General features: G+C 38.1%; 1 protein-coding gene across 5 annotated transcripts in view; it reads right to left on the bottom strand.

Moving 5' to 3' along the window:
• Positions 1-308: 308 nt before the first annotated feature.
• TJP1 (tight junction protein 1) overlaps positions 309-24,461 on the bottom strand; it is a 76,492-nt gene continuing 52,339 nt past the window's right edge. The window contains exons 12-28 of one of the 5 annotated variants that reach the window (XM_054214274.1): positions 24,297-24,405; positions 23,037-23,256; positions 22,431-22,615; positions 22,201-22,296; positions 21,680-21,762; positions 20,407-20,617; positions 19,772-19,872; positions 18,394-18,747; positions 17,729-17,980; positions 16,037-16,936; positions 15,606-15,700; positions 14,863-15,087; positions 9,484-9,659; positions 8,329-8,764; positions 6,566-6,783; positions 5,187-5,291; positions 309-1,901 (exon numbers count right to left, since the gene is read on the bottom strand). In XM_054214274.1, coding sequence (XP_054070249.1) covers positions 1,807-1,901; positions 5,187-5,291; positions 6,566-6,783; positions 8,329-8,764; positions 9,484-9,659; positions 14,863-15,087; positions 15,606-15,700; positions 16,037-16,936; positions 17,729-17,980; positions 18,394-18,747; positions 19,772-19,872; positions 20,407-20,617; positions 21,680-21,762; positions 22,201-22,296; positions 22,431-22,615; positions 23,037-23,256; positions 24,297-24,405 — 3,861 coding nt within the window. In that variant the 3' untranslated portion in view covers positions 309-1,806. Of the gene's footprint in view, positions 1,902-5,147; positions 5,292-6,565; positions 6,784-8,328; positions 8,765-9,483; positions 9,660-14,862; positions 15,088-15,605; positions 15,701-16,036; positions 16,937-17,728; positions 17,981-18,393; positions 18,748-19,771; positions 19,873-20,406; positions 20,618-21,679; positions 21,763-22,200; positions 22,297-22,430; positions 22,616-23,036; positions 23,257-24,296; positions 24,406-24,461 lie in introns of all 5 variants that reach the window. The other 4 variants (XM_054214275.1, XM_054214273.1, XM_054214276.1 and 1 more) reach the window with 4 other exon arrangements.

The raw sequence follows: 24,461 nt of genomic DNA, 5'->3' as shown, positions 1-24,461 counted from the left end.
GTAGAACACTACCCAAGCCTTTGGAAGGGTGGGTATAATAAGTAAACTAGCACCAACATAGTGATTCATTCAAGGGACAAGCCTACCACTCCTACTTGTAAAGAGTATTTCCAATGGATCCACACTGGAGTTCATCTTTTCAAAAGCCCTGCTGTGGACAATTCCAACTGACTCCACAGAAGAGCTCTGCTTCGTGCATGAACATACGGCAGAATCCAGCTGTCTACTTACACAGGAAAAAAATCAAAAATTGATTTTGTCATATTCACATAAATGCATTTCAGAAACAATAAGGTACTACAATCTCCTTTATTATTTTAAAAACAGTTTTATTCTGTATATTTAGAAACGTGTAATTTTAATAACTGCAGAGAAAAAAAATCAGCCACACCTGAATAGCTAATAACTCATTAACAGAATGCAGTGGTATATTATCTAAACAGTAGTAGTGCCATTGTGCCGTAATAAATTGTCTATTAGTAAAAAAATACATTTCAGGGCACGTAGTACAGCATCCTTATGACAAATTACAGTAGGGATACTTTTCAAGAATTTAATCAAAGTAGAGAATTCCGAGTTATATTCTTTAAATGCAGCACTTAAAAAGGTAACAACTTTGTGCATTTTTAAAAAATGTCCTTGTTCGTATATTGTAGAAATGCTGCTTTATTGCTGCAGATGTCAAAGTTCAAGGCTCAAAAGGTATGAGAATACAAAGATATCCTTAAGAAACTTTGTTTGTTTTTATATATATTTATATATATAAAAAGGTAAAGCTTATAAAAGTTAATTTACAAACCAAGAACAAAAGTGGTATGCACGCATTATATACAAGCAGTCTATAACATCTATAAATTTTCAAATGCATAGCAGAAAACATACCATCATTTTCTTCTGGTTCTTTTCTGGCTGATGAACACAAACAATACTCCTTCTCTAAACCAAACTCACAAGGTTTTTTTTTTTTGTTTGTTTGTTTTGTGGTTTTTTTTTCCTCTTTCCCCAGTCTCTCATGATATATTATCTAGGTAAGCACAAAAGCCATACAAACTTAATACAGAGAACTATGAGAGCTAAGACTATTAAAAACATGAGGGTAAGGCATCCCTGCTGGTTAATAGGTCTGTAATAATGTGGTTAATTTACAAATCCACAGAGGCAACTGAACCATAGTCATCCCACATGCTTTTCCCCCTCCCCCCTGCTCTCATGACAGTGTTTCACATACAGTAAGTTGATGTGTTTGCATTAGCCTCTTGGCAGAGGAAAGCATCTAAAACTGTGCTAGCCCAAGTCAATTGCCATTTCATTGAACAGGTACCCCAAAAGTCATTGAAAAACCAGAGACCGAACTGGAGTCTTGTGAGTTACAAACACACACGGTCGTAAAAATGCAGGCCAAATTCTGTGTTTTCGCCAGTGGAGTATGAACCGAATTCAGTTCCTCTGAATGTAATTCCGTTGGTACTCTCAGATTTTAAACAAAGAAATACTGGTAGTGTCCTTTAAAAAAAAAAAAAAAAAAAAGGAAAAAAACCCAAAACCCCACAAAAGAACAACCAACAAACCAAAGCATACAGAACCTGCAAACCCTACCTTGTTCCCACGTACACTCCCTGCTTGTGCATGTATTGTGACCATGGTTCAAAGAGTGTACTTGCTAAACCACTGTTAGTTAAAGCAAGATGCTTAAACGCTAAGATCCATTATCACTTATAGAACAGTTAATACTTGATAGAGTGGTTCAGTTTATATGTAAGGTCCATCTCAGTTTCACATTATTTACTCAGTCAGCTAACTTATTGTTTAGAAGTGGTCAATTAGGACTGAGACACAGTTTGCTCCAACAAGATAGTTTGGATCCCCAGGAAGAGACTTGTTCTGCCAGGTTTTGGGGTCACCTGTGGGAGGAAAACACAATGCTGGTGTTTAGTATCCGCTGTCAAACAGTGTACATCTTGAAACAACCAAGCTTTTGGACAGGAACTTTTAAGTTCTGAATTAACACCTGTTTGTTTTTTAAAAACCTGCAGTTTGCATGTTATTAATAAAAAAATAACCCTTTATTTTCATATAATGTAGGATAGATCAGTTATTCCAAACAGATGCTGTGCCACTCATGAATTGCTAAATATAAGTTATTCTACTCTACGGCACCAACATAGCGCTTCCCATTTGAGAAGCGTTAACAGTGAATAGCTATTCACTGGCTATTTCCTAAATTGCCAGAAAAAGTGTTTTGAAAGCTAATCTGGGTAGGATGTCTTTGAAGTTTCTTGGAACAATTCTGAACACAGATGAGTCAAATCAGAAGTTATGTTGTAACTAAGCACTACGACACACTGGTGGTTTTATTTTCTATTATGAAAATTACTGCGGACAGGATTGTAGTCATTTTGCAGCTACATCCAGTATACTCGTTTAAAAGCCTGAAACACTGACGTTCTGAAAGGAATTCTAGTTAACTGGCACATACTTTACAACAGACCTTATCTACTCATGGTCAAAGGTCCTGTGTAACACTCTGTTACAAGGGGAAGTCATCAGCTGCCATCTCACCAGACAAAGGTTACATTCCACCTGCACAGGTAATTCTCTTTTTCAACAGGAGAAAGTATTCCTCATTTACCCACCTAAACCCACTGCTAAACGCTGCCACTATACATAAAGTGTCATCATCCCACTGTACAACAGTGAAAAATGCACTGAAGTTCTCTTAAGCCTTACAGATAGATGATATCAAACAGCTTGGCCAAAGCAGATCTGCCTGGAGAAACGTGCAGCACATTAGGGAACCCACTCGCACAGACTGCAGACACCTGAGACCTCCGTACTACACGAGACTGATGTGAATTCCACACAATTCCCTTGACCCCATGAAAACAAAATGAAGTACACAATGCACTGAGTGATGGCAACATCTGACGTAGGGACAAAGAATAGAAGTGGCCTGGGCATGGTTAGAGAATGCAAACAAGTTTACTGCAACCAGCTGAGACTACTTATTTCAGTCCTGAAGCCCATAATGCTGGAGGATTTTTCATTTTATAGATGCAGGGAATTCTGTTCAAAACTCACATGATCAAATCTTTTTAGGAGAAAGGTAAGACAAGACTGAAGGACAACCAGGTCCTAGTTTTGCACATGAGACAGTGGCAGACTTTTTCCAACTTTTCCTCCTAAATACATAGTAAGTGTTAGACTGTAGCCAGTGCAACCTCTAGCTGTTAAGGATGTTTTTACCATACTTACATACAGCTGCTTTGAAAAAAAAAAAAAGCAATCCTTCAGCATTTTTTACTAATACATTCTAGTAGGTGTGGCCATAAAAGGCAACTTTTTTCCCCAGTCAGTTCTAATACCAGAATTGTTCAAGTTTTTGAAGGGGTTTAATAGTAAAATATCGATAGATGAGGCTTAAATGTGGCAGAAAGGATGTTAGTAAGTGCAAATGAATGTCACTTGTAGGACAGAACATGGATACATTGAGAAAAGATGAGGTAGAGCAGACGACTGAAGAGAGAAGAAACCCAGAATTGTATCAACTGTTATTATAAAGCCACCTCAAAAATCAGAGTCCCATAACCAACTAATTTAGAAAGAGAGAAAACAATTATTTATTTAAGACACAGTATGGTCTACTTACATATCATAAGACAGAATTGCCTAATTTTAAAGTTTGTCTCAAAAGAGCAATGTTATGATATACATCCCATTTCAGATTAACAGAATGTGGTGTTATATTTACAGTACAGAAAGTGGTAGGGGTTAAATATACACGCTCTGGCTCTCACCCACACATGCGCGCACACACACAGCCCACTTTGGAAAGGGAGAAAAACGTCTCCGTAGCTGTTTAGATCGTTTGAGTCCTCTCCCTTCCCTTCAAGTAAGTTCATGAACAGGTGCTATTAGTTACAAAGGAGGTGTTGTGGCATTTTCGTACATAGTTGTCATATCTTTTGGGACCCTATCATTTATGAGTCCGTGTTTTAACACTGCCATGTAATCACACATTGTTAAATAGATGCATGCAACACATGCATATAATAGCTTATTAAAAAACAACTAAAAATTATTGCCATTAATACCTCTAGGTTATTGAGTCCCCATCAAGGGGATTGATGCTTTAATCTTTCAAAGCATCAGTGCTTTGGTGTTGACAGTGATAGATACATTAGTGACGGAAGATATGCATACACAGTGGCTTAAATGCTGGATACAGAAGTACATCGTGCAGTCACTATTTAGATCATACGTACACATTAATGGTTTGAACCTTCCACCATAAGTTTTGAAGGTAGCTGAATAAAGCCTTAAGACTTTTTCCCAGATGTGCAAACATTCCTTTTTTAGATCTCTGTAACCTCACAGCTGTTTCATGAAATTCCTTGAAACTTGCCCAGAATTCTCAATTAGGCTCCTCACTGAATTTCAGCCAATACATTCTGCCCCTCGTCCCAGAAAGCCACAGTGAGGTAAAAATGAGCAGGTCAATGAAATTGCAACCTAGTTGCAACTTTTACTATCAACCAGAAACTTCTGGGTAAAAGGCGGTAGAGGAGAAATAGGCAGAAGCGAGCAAGAAAAGTCTTGTGGAAAATCCAGCTACATTAGAATGAATTGTAAATGCTTTTACTGAACACTATAGTTTTCTTAAGTGACCCAATTGTTAGCATCAACTTGCACACATGGAAACAGTTAACAAGCGTTAAATCATGATTTATGAGCATGCAGATTGTTAAGATTTGCCAGAGTCCTATATGGTTAATTAAGCAACAGACAAACACCAGTTATGTTACAAAGGCCAATCAGAGGTACATAATCATTTCCTCTCGGTTTTAGTGCGACTATCATTTCAAGTGTATTCAGCTGCAGCAGTCCTCAAGAAAGAAGACAGAATAGAAAAATACGATAATATTTAATAGACTAGAGATATTACTCTTTCTGCTATCATGGTTTTAGCTATGAATTTGCACCATGAATAAATGTAAGAAAGACATTTGTAATGAAAGTGAAATGGGAGAGTTTGACACAAATACAATGATTGAGTTCTTTATATTACACAGCATCACCTTTAGCCAAATTAACTTAAATTATACGATAGCACCCAAAAGCCCCAAAAGGACAGAGGGAGGACAGCATACCCGACGAGGAGTCGGAGGATTTTAGAGCAAAAGACCAACCATCAGGGGTCATAGACGCACAATGTGGCAGGCGCAGCTCCACTGGCTTCAGGAATTTTAGTCCATGAGGCCCACACATTACCAAGGGGCTAAGAAGTGTTTCACCTACAGTTAAGAGAAAGAAAAACCTGTTAGTGATTCTTCCTGAAAGGCTCAGAAGTATTGCATAATTACACTGCAGAGCTACTCAGCAACTTCACTTTAGAGAAAAATGGGAACATCTTGACCTGTCAGTAAAGAATAGCACTTAGCAAGACTGTTTCTCAGCCTCTTTCAGTCATTCAGCTGACTTTGCAATGGAACCACAATCTCGAAATGAAAAAGTATAAACAATTCTGATGATTAAATCATGTTGGGATTGTTCCCACCCCCCGTCCCCCCCAAATTTCTAAGCAGGTGCACCAAAACAAACAAATCCCCCAGCCCGTGAGCAGCCTTGTTCATGCTTCTCTTGCCGCTGCAGGTGCGGCGTTCTGTCTGCCTGCAGGGCTTTATGGCACACTGGGCTAAATAAAGCCTGCAGCAGCTCAGGAGCCTACAAGCCTTATCCTAACAGTCAGAAGAGAGAGCGTACAAACACATAGGTCTATTTTTAGTTTAAAACTCCAAGTGTTAACATAAGATTATTCAGTTGGGGAACATCCTATGTTTGGTTTATAAAGATTCAAAGTAACTGCAGATTGCAAGCAAAGCTTAAACTGCAAATTTACTAAATTAACCCTTTTAGTTTCTTAACTCGAGGAAATTAGGAACCTGGCAGGTCAGAAAATGTATGTATGCTAGACATATATGTATGTATGAAAGAGACTTACTATGAAAAAATTGTTCAACTAAGATACGCTACTCAACCCTTATTAATATAAGTCAGTCAGGAATATACTTTTATTTATATAAAAGTTAGAATATTTTTTAAACCATGAAGCTGTTTTCTTAAGACAAATTGAAAAAAAAAATCCTGAGTATTTTCAAGTTTTGAAGTAAATTCCAAATATTTAATTTAAGCCAAATTAGTTTAAATCATGTGCTTGATAATTCTTTTGGGCCTAACACGTTTGACAGGAAGAAGTATTTCTAGTAAGAACGCCTAGAATAAATCCCTGCACTTTGTGAGGGAAGCTACAGTTTCAAAGATTCTTAAAAAAAGAATTTAGAACCTTCCTTTAGTGCACTACATAAGTTTTAAATCGCTTCATCTTGCTTGCAACTTTCAGTATTAAGCAGAACATTGCTTCCCTTACACTTCTTGTGAGATCTAGACTGTTATCTTCATACTTCAATATATGTTATATATTCAAGTATATTACGGTATTTTCATATTCTATTTTGCTGTTGTTAGAAAAGAGTTAAATAACAGACCAGCGGACAGTGCCAGCTCTTACCTTTCTCTTTGTCCAAAGGTGGAAGTATACTGTTGTCTCTGCAGACTTTGAAATATATTTCTTGCTCTATTCCCTCTGGAATGGCTCCTTGTGGTATAATAATACTAACTCCAGTCTCTATGGAGCTCAATACACCACCATTGCTGTTAAATACACCTCTTGCTGTGGCTACAACAGTGTGTCCATCTTCTTCCTCCTCATCCTCGAGTGCTGAAGGGCTGAATGTAAAGTTGTAAAGAATGTAAAGAAAACGTCTAGCAATTTTATCAATATTTTCTTCCTGAAAGTCAGCGGTATACACTCCTCTTAACTCTTTAGCAGAGCACAGCCTACAGTAGGCTAGCACTGATTTTAGGAAAACATCAAACATGTCCCACCCTCGATTGTGCAGGACAACCAAGATGAAAGTAGTTGAAGATCTGCCATAAGTAGTGAACATTTTCACAACCCCTCCCGCCAAAGCCCACAAACTGTGGAAGTGTTCACAAAGGAGTTAAAGCAAGAATTTGGACCACTTGAATCCTGTGTTTTCAAATGCCTGCTTCTGGGATTATACAGAAGTAGTCTGCGCCACCTACACACTTTGCCTTAGTAAAACTAAATGTAGTAACATCTGAAAGTTTCTTTTGTCTTCCCAAAACTCCATCAAGGCTTTAGTACCAGAAGGAGTAATAACTGTTTTTCAAGCCACGCTGAACCCTTCTACTCAGATATACATTGAAAACAAAGCCTGTAAAAAAAAAAAAAAAAAACCCAAAACACCAAAAAAACCCCCAAAACACAAAACAAAACCCCACTAAACCCAAACAAAAAAACCCCAAACAAACAAGCAACAAAAAACCCACACCACATGTTTTTTTTCCAGGTTACCAGGATATAACTAAAGAAAAATATGTATCGTAATCAAATGGCTAGCTGGAGTAGATTTGAGATCAATTTCTAAAGAATTTCACTCAAAGAACCAGTAATATCAAAATTTCTAGCACTCTACAAAACTACACAGCATCAAAATATTTCTCAGGTGCTTAATAAATGGGATTCATTCTTGTATTATGTTTCTGAGTTACTGAAACATCAAGCAAGATTTCAAGTCTGGTTCATGCATTATTATTTTCAAATCAAAGGACAATAAACCACTCTTCCACAAATATTTGTGAAAAGAATTTAACAAGTCAGCAAATAGCTTAAGATTGTAATACTATCTCTTGCTCTTGACATAATTCTTATAGTTAAAGCATCTTAGGCAAGCACAAGCTGCTTTTAAGCAGTTGTTGTTTTGTCTCAGAGTAAGGAGAACCAATATGAAACTGCTCAAGTGACTTACGCTTTCTACAAGTATTTTTAAAATATCCCTTACGCACATGTACCATGAGGTGTCTCTCTAAGCACACAGAATGAATACAATTTCATGCAACAGCTACCCTTAGAAATTAATTCCATCTTCTAGAAACAAATTGATATGACAAATGATTACTACCTACCAGATTTATAATTATAGTATGAGAAATGGGAAATAAAAGCTAGGCCACTTTCTAATAGCAGTATGCAAGGATACAGGAACATAGGACACACTTTAAATATCTATCCAAATGCTCTTCAAGGCCCTTTGGCAGAATTTTAGAATCATAGTATCAACCTTTCAACTGTAACATCAACAGAAATTGGAAGTATGGGGTGGGAAGAGCTGTATTTTTCACAGGTTTCAGAGACAAACTCCTATAAGGCGTACTAATGGAAAAAAAAAATACGCAGCAACAGCTTACCTTACAGGAATGGCTTTAGGCACAGCATTAACATTATTTGGTTGATATTTAGGCTTGTCGACAGCAAAGGTATCCATTCCATTATCAAACTCAGGAGGCTGCGATGAGCTGTGTGCTTTCAAAATTGGTTGAGGAGAATTTGGAGATTTTGATGGCAACTCTGGTTTATGTTGAGCTTCATTTGGCAAGAGATTGTGGTTGAATTTAGGACTTTCAAACTTGCGCTCAAAGGGCCGTGCAGCACTAGTGTAAGGTTTTGTTGTAAAGCGGTTGTAAGAAGGAGTGACTGTTTTCTGAATCTGTTCAGTTCCATTGACGGGGCCTTTGTCGGGAAAGCTTTTCTGAGGATAAAAAGTGGACTGCACAGTGTCCTCTCTAGAGGATCGGAAAATTGCTGGCTTATTCTGAGGTGGAGGAGGGTCAGACACAGAGTTAACTGCAACGCAAACAAAAATACCAGAACTCGTCAGTAACCATCAGAAATTCTAGCCACATTCACTATGGCATAAGAATACATCGTAGTGAATTCTTAATCTACTATATAAAATATATATAGGTTCAGCTTATCTCTCTTAGATCATCTATCCTTCTATTAAATTTTGGATGTTCAGGCAAGTTATCTAATGTTTCCTTAAACAGATACGTTACATACAATGGTGTGACCCTTCAATAAAAAGTTAGGCTGATTTATACCATGACAAAAAAGAAAAAAAAAGAAACAGTATTGAATACTACCATGCACTTGCACAAACTGGAAAATTCAGCTGGACTGAGCAATCCTCTCCTTGTGAAAGTGAAACCAGCTTTTTCTTCTGTTTTCAGAAGGCTACAACTATTACTCACGCCTAAAGAATTCTGGTCCAAAGCACAGAGAGGTACATTTTTTAAGTACTAGAAATTGTACTTAATCTTTGCTAAGACCACTAAATATGCAAGAGACAGCTACAGTGGCTATTAACATCTGGAAGCTGTGGTTCCAGACAGGATCACCAAATCATTTCACAAAACTCAATCTCACTATAGTAAAAAGCTATTTTCATTACTAATTATTCCAAGTTTCAGTTGGAGAACACCATAGTTACCAGTGCAGACAGGCTGAAGCAACCACAGAAGCACCCGAGGGGTGCAATTTGTGTTAGCTTCCCAGCTGCTCACCTTCGGAAAGTGCAGGCTTGTGGTGTGCGGGGAGAGACAGGGCTGGACTGTTTATTGACTGAGGTTGCGTGTACTGGACCGAAGGAGCGGGAGGAGGAGTGGTAACGGCAGGGATTGGCTCATAGCGTTTTTCACCAACAGGCCTATCCATTGATTCCGTATCGGCTGGTTTTCCCCTGTTGAAATAAAAGGAAAAAAAACCCACATTTGACTGTTCCGTTTCCTCAGGGCTCTGAGCTCCTGCATTCACTGCCTTTTTTTTTTTTTCTTCTACGATCATCTGATTTCCATCTCTTCCTCCAAACACTAAAACACAATTTTCTTTAATATCCTGTCTCAAGTATAAGAACATTTATTGATAAGCACAAGAGATTAAGACAACATTGAATCTTTAGGAGAAGATTAGTAACACAAACCATGGCAAACAAAAGGCAGATGACATTTCAGGTGTATTTGCATAATTGCCTACAAGATCTTCATTTTTCGGTTTCATTTGGGGTAATTTCAATGAAGAAGTGTTCTCTAATTTAGCAGGTCTTCAAAATAAAAAATATAAATCCACTTTTTTTGGGGGGTGGGTAGGTTGTTTTTGAAAAGCATGATTAGCCAATAGGACAATAGATTCTAGTACAACTTTTCTAAATACACCTAGCATTTGAACAATGCCATCTTCATTAGAAATGTAATCAGCTTAAGCTTCACTAGCTTTATGTGCATAGTGTAGATAACTTTAAAATCTTATTTTCAAAACATTTTTGTTATACTAGAAGTATTTCTCCAAATGTTGATTTCAGGAAATGATCGATTTCACAAATAACTGTAATTTTGGACTATAATATTGCACTTTCAGAATTTGCGTGTTTAAAATTTTAAGTGCACATAATGCCTGTGATGAAATGTAACAGTGAGAGGACACCTGAAAACATCCTCACATCAACAACAGTCTTACCACTTGATGTTCCTTTTCAAGTAGTCATAGCTAGTGTAAGAGCCAAGAAATCTAGGTGATGGCAAAGCAAACAGCAATAGAAGAATGAAAGAAAACAGTCATTCTATCTTGAGCATATTATTTCTTCACACTTTCTATGTTAGTCCTAGCAGTTCTCTTTTGACAAGGTTGTTGAAACAAAGAGACATTACTTTTAATGGTGATGTTTTGTTAAGACCTTTACCATATGCATACGTACAACAATCAACTACTATATTTAATGTGAGATTTTGTCAGTGAATTAGGAGGTGGTCAAGATCTCAAAATAACAGATATCGAACGTATGAACAAGATTACATTAAGCCATTTGGTATGACCTGTATAAACAAAGTTATTCAATATAGTGAAAAAAAGTGAACAAACCATAAATCCCATATTCTAACAGTCTCTTACTTATGGTCCAATTTACATTAATTTCTTCAGTCTTAACATACCATGATGATGGTTTTGTCTTGCAGATCACGTACTGAGGGTACATTCATAGCAAGTGTTTCTATAGTGCTATCAGCTCATCCGATAGCACAGCCCACACCATAAAACACTTCTGATTATGGTCAACAATTCCTAAAAGGATGTCTTAGAACAATTGCACTGAGAGACAGAAAACTGTAAGTATACTGATAACTTTCCCTTGATTTTTAACATTTATCTTGCTTATATGTTGCAAGAAAATACATTTTATGACAGCTTTCCTGCATCCCTTCACTTTCTGAACACTCATAAAAATGTACCAGACAACAACTGCAGGCACCAACAGTCTTACTGCTTCAGAGGAGTATGTTATGAAACTAAGAAAAGGGCTGATCAACTTTCCAAAGCCTGCTTGATGACCACATGAATGTGATCCTCAGTCAGCTAAACAGCACCTGGATGAAAGTATCTTTAATATCAGTGTTGCAAAAAAAAAAAAAAAAAAAAAAAAAATCATTTTAGATCTGCTGTATTAACTTCCATTCCCACTGATTTTACATAAAGCAATTCATGCAAAACCAGCAGTCATTACTGCACGCTCACCCACTGTTGCCTTTACTCCAGGTGGGCAGTAGGTGCTTTCTCTGAGAGCTGCCCACCCGAAACCCCTGCTTCCCCAAGGGGCCAGGAGCCAGGGGAGGGCAGCACTGCAAAAACCCACCACGCTCCACACAAAAACCCACCACGCTCCACACCTGATAAGAACTGCTTGCCAGCTTTTTAAAGAACTAAAAAAAAAAAAAAAAATGGGGAAGGGTGGTACATTTTGATGGAGAGAGCAGAAGAGAAAGCTGTGACAATACAAAGACAACCAGAACAAAGTTTTGTGTAACACGAAGCCCATTCTTCTGTCAGCCACAATCCCAACCACATTGTTCAGAACCTCTATGCAATGAAAGTGGTCCACAACAAAATGCATGCTTACAACTTGTTAGTGTATACATGAAGCTCCTCAAATTATTGATGTGCTGTTTTCTAAGCTGTTTCCCACTTCATTTTTGTTACAATAAGCACTACTTTAAATTTGAAATGAAGCACAAATGAACCACTAGAACAAAGCAGTGGACAATAGGTTATAAGCCTCGGTGCACAACAGCAAACTTATCAAACTGCAGTGCTGCTCCCCAGTAAGAGCCCAGCTGGAGCAGTTTAAGAAGTTAAGACAGGACACTATTCCTTACTGCCTCCTCAGACCAGGCCGTAACTAATCATGTGGATACTCCGAACCCTATTCAATATCAAGTTTAGGTAAGCTACATCCTTCTGCAGCACGTCAAGTTAATGCAGGTAACCACACTGAAGCAAGCAGGAACAGATCCATCACCCAGCCACAAGGGCAGTAGCCTCACGACTTGCTCCAGCCAGATCCCCTGAAACACATCCATTCACAAGTTCTACTATTCTCACATCAAGATAAACTATCCCTTATTCTACAGTTACTGACAACTGTAACATGCAAATATGGCATTATGCACACAAAGCGGCTTTAGTAATGGCATTAATTTCCTAAATGATGCAAATAAACCCCCAACAAATTAAAAGATTAAACGAATTTGTACACACATAATGGGAAAGATACATACTTCTACAATACTTCCTCAGTGGCAGAGAACTTTACATAATTTAATGTACATTAATATTTAAAACTGAAAAAGTTGTAGCTATTGCCCGTGAATAAATAAAATCTGTCCTCTGTAGCCAGAATACATTACATGGATTATGCAGAGGCAAGAGATTACATAATCAACAGTTCCTGTATCATCCAAATTTAGTCCTGCTTATTTTTAGAAAAGTTTATTCACAGAATAGTAATTACCATATAAATTCACTGGAAAAAAAAAGATTAATAACTAGCAAGTAACAGGGTACGAACTGGAAGCTCGCTAAAGGAAAATCCTAAATATGAATGCTTTCTCAAGACTGCAACTGGTTTGTGTTTGCAGGCAAGGACACTGCAGTATGCTTCTGGAAGCAATACTGTCTAACCGAGCAGTGTTCTTGTTTATCTCTTTCCACTTACTTCCATTAATATTTTAGTCTTTGCCTATTTGCACTGGACTACCCTGGGTAAATTTTCTTTCCCATGCCTGTCCCTTCCTGTTAAGGGTTACATTCTTTCATAAAGAAAAAACACAACGCATTTTTGTCCCCTGACATACAAAACTACCAGCCTTAAAAACAGTACTATTATCTTACTCCTCTGTGGCAGCAAGATGTACAAGCCCTCAAGTTACACACGAACTCAAAACCAAACCAGAACTGAGCAGCCAAAGACTGCTCAATGGCAGACAGCAGGGTAGGTAGAAGTATGGAACAATCTCTCTCAACTATTAGCTCTTCCGCAGCAGAAATTCAATAGTTACGTGTGTGTCTCGTGTTTTTCACTGTACGTGACAACACGGGAGAGGATAACAAATGTACAACAATAGCTTTCAACACTCTCCAGCTGAAGAATTTTACCATCTTCACAATTACTTGTTGAAAGCTTACAATATTTCTCCCAAAGCATTACTTGCATTTATGATGGCACCACCATCCATGTCTACAGATCAAAATGGAGATCTATGGGTAACATCGTTTTTTGTATGTGGGAACATAATGCTGAAAGCTACTGCAATACACTGAGGCGAGGCAAGACTTTTTTTTTTTTTTTTAGGTCTCTTCCTATAATGCCCAGAGAACAGGACAGGTACGATCCCATCTTTCCATCAGAAGACACAGGGCAAGTCAAAAGGAAGGATAAAGAACATCCTTGACTGAGAATCAGAACTCGGTTACAAACTACTTTATGCATTCCTTCCTTAGCATATAAGAAAGTAAAATATGAAGTAGTTACTACACGTAGACTACTTGATTGGGGGAGAAAAAAAGAAAAAAAAAAAAGAAAAAAGAGGTGAATCCTTTCAAACCTATGAAGCTTTTCGAAAGATTCCAATATTCTCAGTTCACAGAGGAAGACATCAGAGATGATAGACAATATTAAACAAATAAGAACAGGACTCCCCAGTCCTAGCTCAAATCCTTTAAGAGAAGCACTGGAACAGTGTATCAAGGACATGGAAGACAGCTTGCACATACACTTAACGCTATAGAACTTCAGCAAGCGAGTTTGTTATTTCACTCTAAAGATCTCATTTACATTAAGGTTGCCAGATTTTCGGCTTGACCTGCATAATCCAGATTTCAAGCAGGAACGCAACCAAAGCCTTCAAAAATGCCTATTTTTCAGCCTACGTTGCAGCTAGCCAAGATAGCTTTTCACAGTAACATTGCTATGGTTTGAATCAAAACAAATTTTGGAAGTCTAGGGAACTGTGGAAAGTACTGACAAAGTTTGCATAAGTATCCTCCAAGATAGGCACTTCTTTACCTGAGCTAAATCTGTGTATGAGCTTTCACACAATTTCTGTATCAAAATGTTCCAAAGCAAGGAAGCAGAACAATACAGGAAACAGATGTTTCCATCAACAGATTAAATTCTGGCCTCAGCAATACTCCCTAAAGGCTCAGTTTCCTAATGTCAAACACGGGTAACGTGTACAAGCCTGTCTGCAGAATAAATGCATGCAGAAGTGGAATAAACCAACAGCTTTGCTTGGAAAGATGTTTAAGCACTCAGTATTAGTTAGACTAAGGAAATACTTTGGTATATTCTGTTAGTAAGCAGTAAGCAAAAGAAGCAACATGTTGAACATCCCAAAACCTACAAAAATTATTTACTAAAATAAAACATTATGCAGTTATGTATTTTCAAACTAAAGCTACATCTAAACAGAGAAACTGACTTTGTGAATACAAAATAATTTCAATTAGATATCCTGAACCCCTGGAATTTCATTGACGGAGGCAGAATTTCTGTGTTAGTCCTATATGCCTCCCCCTCCTTTTTCAAATTAAAAAAAGAAGTCTCACAAACTTACTTAGAATAATTAGTGAAATTCATCTGATTCTGCGAATGTATTGGCTTAGTGGGCTCAGAATGATGGCTGGCAGGAACCTGCGCAGATGGCTTATTTTCAAAACTCCTGCGATCAAAGTACGAGAGCTGCTTTCGGTAATATTCTTCATCTTCTTCAGGATCATAATGGTTTGAACGCACAATATCGTCAGGTGGCTTCACTTGAGGTCTCTGTGGTTCTGGGGCCCTAACCAAGAATAATAATATACATTTGCCTTGCACAGTTGAACAAGCATAAGCACCTGAATTAAAATTCTGTTTTATAACCTAGCTAGTAAGAAAGCAAGCAAAATGTAATTCTTACAATTGCACACCTTGCCTTTTTAACCTATATTGCATGGAAGTTAGATAGGCATGACATAGTGTAAAGAAAGAAAATCCTTATTTCCCTTTTACCTTACCTTTTCCCTTTTGTTTTTCTTTCTAATTATCTCAATGAAACATAGAAAAAAGTAAGATGGAGATATTGGCTAAGCTTCTTCCCCCGAAATGCTGAAACAACAATATTGTGTCCTTCCCCCATTTCCCAGCAACCATGTTCATGAGAACTGACTTTTTGCCTTGCCTTACTATTGACATAGAAATCACATTGACACATTCCAACTCTCCACTCCTCAGTTTCTAATTTGAGCCATGAAGATGTGTTTTCTGAATATTCTGATCTCATATTGAAAACTAGATTTAATTAATCAGTTGTGCATCTACCTGTAAGTTGTTTTGTCGTGTTCATACTGGCTTTGAGAAGTTGGTTTTGGACCACTCACAGTTGTGAGCGTAGGCTTAGGTGCTAGTTCTGGAGGCTGTAAAGAAAAAGCACAGCATATTCTCTTAGATTCTAACATTTAGAAAGATACAGCATTTTATAAGTAAGAAAATCAAGATTGCTCCCCCTCCCGCAAAAGGAAAACCAGAATGAAATACTAGTGAAAGATGAACTGGAGTAGTTTTCAGCATGGCAAGATCCCCCCCAGTGTTTTCACAAAAGTTTTCAGTTTCTGCTTTTAAAGCATACTGCAGTTAGGTTGCCAAGAGGCTACTCCACAAGCAGCAAAGCTTTCTTTCCAAGACAATATTTTACTTCTTGCAATGTAGTCTCATTAGCTAAAAGCGGGAATTAAAAAACTTCAATGACTTACCTTGACCGCTGATGTATCACTTGGGTCCTTCATTTTTTCCAAAGATGGTGATCTTCTCCTTTCAAATATCTTAACCCTACTCCGCACAGACTGTGGTTTCATGGCTGGATCTTCTTCTTCCTCTGCTAGAGATGGCGGCGTAGGCAGTGGTTTACTGTTAGAAGGCAAAACTTCCGGTTTGGTTTGTGATGAAGGGGGAGGAGGAAGAGAAACACCTGAAGTGCCATGAGAAGGCTCATATTGTCCAGTTTTAGCACTATAAGCTTGAGGAGGACCTTGTTCGTAGCCCCTTATATGCGGATCAAAGTACTGCTTCGGTTCAGGAGATCGAGATATGGCTGACTGGTATGGCTGAGCTTCTTGTTTGTATCTACCATGCGTGTCATATCCAACAGTATGCTGATCTTCGTATCGCACTTGTGGTAAGCTGAAGTTTTTGGGTGCATGCTCATAGCGAGGTCTGCCATCATAGCTCATTGGAGGGGGTTCCTCAAAACGAGGTTGTGCTGGGTAATAGCTGCGTTCTGTGCTCTCTTCTATATTTTGTCTGGAATCAAGATCCCTGGGAGGCTGGTTTTCATAAGCTGTTCTTGTTTGGTTATAGGGCTGTTTTTCATCATAATATGCCCAGTGCTCCTCATAGGGAGGCACGCGCTCATCATAATGTAGACGAGGGTCATAACCACGAGAAAACTGATCTACATAGTTTGTAGAATCATACCTGTATGTTGACTGTTCATAGTCCCTACTTGGTTGTTTTTCTGCATACTGAGCCTGGGATTCATATATCAGATTTGGGTCTCTTTCCTGTCTCTGTACTGGGTGATTAATTGCTGGCTGTTTTAACACGTAGCTTTGCCTGGACACTTCTTCATTAATATATGGATCCTTTCGGTATACCTGTTAAAGAGAGAGGTATACTTTGCAGTTAAAATAAAGAGTAACTGCAGCTGCACTTGAAATGTAACATTTTAAACAAACCTAAGTTTTAATAAATATTGGCTTTAATTTTGTTTAAAAGCAGAATAATTTGATGCAGTTGTGTGCAATCACAGGAAGCTGAACTTGGTGATTCAAGAGATCCCTTCCAGTACTATTTTTAAGCAAAACTATGTAAGCAGATTAAAAAGGAAAGACAAAGGTAATAGTCTCTCAGCTTTGGGGTTTGGTGTTGGGAGCGAGGGGCAAACACACTTTTTTGCAGGGGGTGGGAAGAGTGGAAGTAAAAGGATTTACGTATTTAAGTTAGTTCTAGCATTGCTGAGGAAGTATATAGCGTCACCCAAAAACTGGATTCATCTTCATGATCAAGGATTCAGCAGGATTTAGAGTATGTAGAGATCTAGTGTCATTTTAGGGAAATAACAGATTTTTCTTAAGGCCTCATTAATAAACAGCAGAACATTGACAAGCTAAAAAAAGTCACACGTAAAGTAAAATCAAAATACAGAATGCAGCCTTTTTTTAAAAATGTCATTTTTTTGAGAAGTGAAAAGTATATAGTTTGAAGCCATGCACACAAAACATTAGATGATGCTTAGCGATTCAGATGCACTGTGTTTTTGTAACCTGCATGATCTCTTATAGGAAAAAAAATAATCAGAAGGAATTGTCCAAATAAGGGCAAAACAAAAAGCTCATGTGCTAGCTTGATGTATAGCAGGAAATCAGCGCAAAATGTGGCACAGGTACCTTTGCTGGATCTATATGCGGCGATAAGGATGATGGCTCTTGATCTCTTAGGACTATATGAGCTCCCTCAGTACTTGATGTTCTTAAGGGGCCCGCTTGTGGTTGGTAAGAGTTGTAAGGAGCAGCAGTAGGCTCCTCCAGTCTGACATTACTTAGGTTTACATTAGCATTTACTGCAGAGGTTGATGAGGTTGCAGGGTTTGATTCAGGCGACGGGGAAAGGTAAGGGACTGCAGGTGAGGCTTCTGCTTTCTGTGAAGTGTTTAAAATATTTTAAATATACCGCTATTGAATCACTGTATGACTTTGATTTATATTAAAATAATTTAAATGACGCTTTGATCAATGCAGCTAGATGTAGAATGAAATGTACTGAAAGTATCATGCACTAACACTTCCAGAAATTCATGTTGAAGATTAAAAAAGCAAAACATTTAATCAAAGTAGAACGGTACTCCAATCCCCCTCCTGTCAGAATGAGTCACTAAAACAGCTAGGGCAAGCTGATTTTCTAATTCATTTTAACATATTATTGTTGCTGTCGACAGATTCTTGTATGCACTCACAATACTGGTAAGCAGACTATAAACACAGATTTCTTGTTCAAGAGAACTTGCAACCTGAAGTAAATGTACAGTGGTCAATGTATAAAATTACTGTCTTACCGGCTGAGAAGTAGTTGTTTTAAATCCTGAAGAATCTATTCTGAGATTTGGCTGTGGCTGAGCCTGAGATGCATAAGTAGGATAGGTTTGAGTTTCATGATGCATTCCAGAGGAATCCTCTCTAACGGGTTCAGAAGAACGTGTAATAGCAGATTCAGGAGGAGTCCCAACCTCATCATTCAGAGTTTCATCCAGTTCCTGATCAGTATAAGCACCCCCTTCTGTATCTGTGTCTTCATAATCGGATGTGTGTCTACTGTCTGTGCTGTACATTGAATATTCACTACCAGGAGCCGAGAGGTAAGAAAGGCGGTCATCGTGTAAATCAAGGTCATCACTTGTAGCACCATCTGCCTGCGTCAAACAAAATCAGAGTAGGCATTTATTGTAATACCCTTTAAAGAATTCCCTTTTTCAGGCAGTGTAAAGCTAGGCAATTTCTTTGTGAATAATGAAGAACCGAACAAGTGGAATGCATTTTCTGCAGTCTCGCTCTTTGAATCATTTCACTAAGGGGTCAGATGACTGTCAGCGTAAGGGAGAGGACAGTGCATACTGTCCACGGAAATCAAACTGTTTGGAAAGCAACAAAGCTGCACTTTAAAGTGATATTATGATATTGGAATCGTTAACTTGAAGGTAGATATAAGGAGGTGAAAGGAGCTCAATCTGAACAGAAATAGATGATCTAAATATTAAGAAACATGTAGCAATAGCTGATTCACCATTTGCTTGCTTGTAGCTGGCACTTCGCTTGGTATTAGTTCTTCAAGAGGATGGATCTAGTGTGCATAGTGTGACATGCAGCTTGAGAAGGCAGTGCGAGTTTTAGCAGGGAGCAGAGAGAATACTAACTTGTGACTTTGTATCTGCGTTCTCACAGCTGAGAGAATACAGTTCTCAGAAAAGTCAGAAAGAACATAAATATGCCACTTGCTTTTATACTAATGAAAAAACAATTTTTCACCAGGCAATCCCAGCCCCTAGTACGAATGCAGCAGAACACCCAGAAGTTATTAATGACAAAACGTCTGATCTCCACAAAGTCTTCAAAGCAATTAATATATCCCCCAGTTAACAGTGGCAATGGGCAAATGCTCTCACTTACTACACGGCTACATGCAAAAAGACAACTGTACAGCCCTCATTAACGGAATAACTGCACTAATATAGCAACAAACCCATTTTGAGCAGTTCACATAGCCATGAGGCATTACTGCTTTCGATCTTCAAATGATGGTTAAAATGAGGAGGAAAAAAGGAAAAGAAACTTCATTCCACAAGTATCTGCCCGTATCTGTAACACCAGGAAGAATGAAGGAACAAAAAATCTCACATAAATATAGTTCTGTCATTTCTCCCCAAACATATTTCTTACCTTTCCTTCCGAAACCCACACTAGTTGGTTCTGTTGTTGCTGAATTGCTTCCTTTAGAGCTCCATACCATCCTTCATTCATTGAATTCAAGTTAATGGTAGCTAGAAGTACAGCAGGTTAGTTTGACTTATGATTTCTGCAGAACTGTGATCTGCACCACCAATAATAAAAACAATACAAACTGGCAGATTAAAACCATGAGATTTAAATAGTAATGTAACTATTAGCATTCTAAGCAACCTTAAGGCCTGATGTGGTTTGGGACATTTTATCCCATAGGAAATACTGACTTAACAGTAGCTTAGTATAAAGTGAGGCTTCAGTTCAGCCAGACTAAAGAAAAAGTTACATCATCTTCCTATTTATTCACATGTTTGGTTTTGGCTGATGATCCTGCAAAACCACCAGATCTACTAGAAGTGTCATTTCGATGTTTCAGATTGCTTTACGTCTTTGCAGTTACGTGCAAATGACACACACATCAATGAACTATTGGTTATTGAACAGGGGAGCCTGAACAAGTCAACAACTGCCTGACCTGGTCCATTTGCAGAAAAGCCTGGAGGAAAACGTTACTCTCATCTCACCTCACCCTCCCTCTTGGAAATACTAATCCAGTATATCCAATTACTTACTTGTAAAGAGATGGTGATTATTTTTACGTAGCTTGTGAGCTCTTTCATACAGCTTTCTGGCACTTTTTCGTGATTCTGGGCACAACCTCATTCTCATAGTCTTTACACCCTGCTTAGAATCAGGATTTAGGAACACTACAATAGGATACCACTGGGCATAATTCAGACGGTCCACTGCATTAGGAGTGACATCTAATAAAGCATGTTTGTCCTGTTGTGATAAAAATGACAGAAAGGAAGAAAAGTGATTCACTTACGTACTAGATTATTTTTTTTTAAAACATCCTCCACAAATTTGTTTTGTATTAACTTTACATAGCTCATTGTTTCCAAGTATTGATTTAAATTCTTCTCCTATTTGAATAATAGTAACCAAACCAATTCCAATACCAGGCTACATAGGCATATACATTTTGAACTGTAGGACTGACTGTGTAACTACAAGCTTTTTAATATTTAACTCCCTATTTAAAAAAAAAATCTCCGTGAAGCAAGCAAGCACTTAACTAAAGAGTTTCCTACTAGTATTTTGCTAATAGGAAAAAAGGAAAGATAGAAACACAAGACCTAGTCCCATTACACACCTCCATCTTCCTTTAAAACAACAACAAAATAAATCACTCTGAATGCAAGAACTTGGACAACTTTCATCCAGTGCAAGATTCATCTCAAGCACACAGCACACAGTATCCCCACTTCGCTGCTTCCCCCCCCCGCCCCAGGACATCTGAAAGACTTGCAGTTTGTTTTTAAGTAATGAAATAAGGTGAGGAGTAGAGCCTCATACCATGAACTAATGTCAGCAGTTTTAAAGATATTAAGGAAGTGAGACTGAAGGACCCTTTCCCCTAGTACTTGCACAAAAAAATGACGTCAAGTTATTAATTTGTAAATTGGGGTGTTGGAAAACTTAACGACTCTGTAAATAAAGTAACAGTTTCTAGCTGTAATGTCACACCATGGCTTTAAGTGAAAGAGGAAACAGCTTAGAACAGCCTTAAAGAAGAAAGCACAACACTCCCTGGAACAAAGCCTAGACCTACTTCTAGGCTGCAGTTACATAGAAGAGGAAAGGGGTGGTGTTCTGTTTTTCTCTTTTTTCTTTTTTTTTTTTTTTTTTTTTTTTAAATTAACCAATAGAAAAATGAAAAAGTCATTTTTAAAGCAAGCACAGTCACTAGTTATTCTTCTACATTTAAAACACCCAACGCTACTTAATGATACCAGTTTTACTCTTCTTGTGTTAAAAGTACAGTGACAATAAAAGACTTACTCTATCGATGATCTGTTTTATAGTGTGAAGACGAATAATGCCAGAACTACGTTGGTCAGTACCAGCATCTCTTGGTTCACTTTCTGGTAGAGGACACAGTAAAAATCTGTTGTAAGTTTATGACATATTCTACATTCCCTCATAAAGATAAAACAAACCATTTCATAGCTCAAACTGTCCACTCAGATTGAAGACACTCCTCCTACTTCCAAATAATACACAAAAACCTACCCACCAATTTGTCCATAAAAATCACTACGTCTTTACAAAAGCACTTAGAAACAGGATAAGGTACTGGATTAAAATGAAATTTGAGAAGGCTATAAACAGAACTAATATTACTTTTATCTTCAGAGAATTATCAGCAACCAAATAGCGAAAAGAGATTACGTTTAGTCTCTTCCTTTACATTCTCAGCATCCTATTAAACACATTAACAGCTAAAGCAATAACGTACAAACAATCTAGCAAAAGAAAGCTGACTAATTCCTAACTGCAGAAAATCCTGATCTCACACTTACTTGCAATTTGAAAGATATCTGGTTCTTCTCTAGCAAGTTTCTCCCGTGCAACATCAGCTATTGGACCAAAAATGGTTACAGGTCTGAGAAACCCAGCTAGAATTGAAGGGAAAAAAGGTCAAAATATATTGATTGCTTAAAACAAATGCAAAATACTCTTAAATACACAGGCTAACACAAAGCAAACCACATGAACCTGTTAACCTGCAACAGTAAGAACAAAGGCATACCTTCCCGAAGAACAACTCTTTCATAGGCAGGAAACTTTGTCTGAACAGGTTGGGCAGAAAGATCTTCTCTGCTTTTTCGGAGATTTCTTTTTGAGCTACGCAAACCTCGGAACCTCCAAAAGTCCGCTCGATCTCCTCCTGCTGTCTTTGGAAGCGTGTACTGTACGCTAGCTAGTTGCTCAGCTCTAAGATGACAACAAATCTCAAACAGTTATCAAGGAAGTCAGCTTCTGAAGTAATGCTTGACTAGCAAGCTTATACTTCCAAAAAACACCACCCCCTGCCGAATCAAGCTTTCATTGTTTCTGTATGAGAAAGTACAAGAGTGAACTACTGAGGCTGATATCACATTACAAAAGCTTTATATAGGCTTGTCTCTTGCATTGAAAATAAAGTTTTAAGGTTCTTTGTGGACTATACCAGAGTCAAAAGCAAATCCATAGATCAGATATTTAACTTCAATTTGTTTTAACACACTGTCACTTTTTCTGACCGAACCAATTCTATAAACTAGCGTCCTGGAGACAAATGCAATCATTCATTACACAGATGCAGAATTTCAAATTGTAGTTTTTAAACAACGATTTAAGTATTTTAAGATCATACCTGTTTTTGTTAGGGATGATACCTCTCTCAACTTCCTTATGATTCTTGCCAATTCGAATTGCCAGCCATGAACCCAGTTTGCCATTGTACAGAGTGTCCACCACCCGAAACACTTCCCCTTTGTTGAAACTTAGTCCATAAGGAGATTCCTTTTCATATTCAAAATGAGTTCTGATATAGAAAGAATCGCCTACATCAGACTCAACAATGCGACGATAAACTGAAAAAAGAAAAAGAAACACCGAAATATAAAGTTATGTAAGTTCAAGTGATGTCCTAACGCTCACAAGAATTACTCAAAGCAGCGCCCACCTTAATTCTCCTTGATTTAACTATACAGTACTACCTCAAGAAGCCTTAATGTCTTAGAGTTGCTCTATTTTAAGCAGCATAACTATTAATAGCAAACTCTACCAACATAAATTCAACTTTCATGGTCAAAAATTTGGTGGTATCACAAGCTTAATTCAGTTCCCCTGGAAGGAATGAATCTGACCAGGAAAGAAGTTTGTGTACATGCACACAGAATGGTTTGGGTTGGAAGCGACCTTTAAAGGCCATCTAGTTCCAACCCCCCTGCTGTGGGCAGGGACATCTCAACTGGATCAGGTCACTCAAAAGCCCCATCCCACCTGACCTGGAATGTTTCCAGGGATGGGACATCCACAGCTTCTCCGGGCAATCTGGGCCACTGTCTCACCACCCCCAGCTTAAAAAATTTCTTCCTAGTATCTAGTCTAAGTCTTCCCTCTTTAAAGCCATTACCCCTTGTCCTACCACTCCACTCCCTGATAAAGAGTCCCTCCCCATCTTTCCTGTAGGCCCCCTTTAGGGACTGGAAGGGGCTCTAAAGTCTCCCCAGAGCCTTCTCTTCTCTAGGCTGAACAACCCGAACTCTCTTGGCCTCAGTGCAGTAACTCATTTTCAACGGCACAGCTACAACATACTCTCCTACTGCCCCCCAAGGTTTAATGCAAATACTTTTGTCAGATGCTAGGCGTTATTTTTGGGTAGGGTTTTGTATGGCTTTTTTTTTAGGTTGTTTTGGTTTGGGGGTTTTGTTTGTTTGTTTGGGGGGGGATGTACTGTTACAATATCAATCTCAAGTCCATTTGTAGTAGTAACCTATCTCAAAGCCAAAAGAACTTAATAGTCTTCATAAGGTGCCAATTTCCTGCAAGCCAGAAGACATTCATTAGCTTTACTTTTTATGTTGTTCTGAGCAGTCTACTACATTGCTCATGATACACAAATATTTACCGTCTTTTTTCTTCTGTGCCAAAATGGTTACTTCTTCGCCTTTAGGAAGATCAAGCAAAAAAAGGACAGCTTCTTCTCTGATGATATTTGTGAAGTCTACATTATTTACCTGGTACCAACGAAGTAATCAGTTTGATTTAGCATACGGCATTATAACAGAGATTT

Source organism: Rissa tridactyla, chromosome 9 (assembly GCF_028500815.1).
Source record: "Rissa tridactyla isolate bRisTri1 chromosome 9, bRisTri1.patW.cur.20221130, whole genome shotgun sequence".
NCBI lineage: Eukaryota > Metazoa > Chordata > Aves > Charadriiformes > Laridae > Rissa > Rissa tridactyla.
This window is presented reverse-complemented; position numbering and strand designations above follow the sequence as displayed.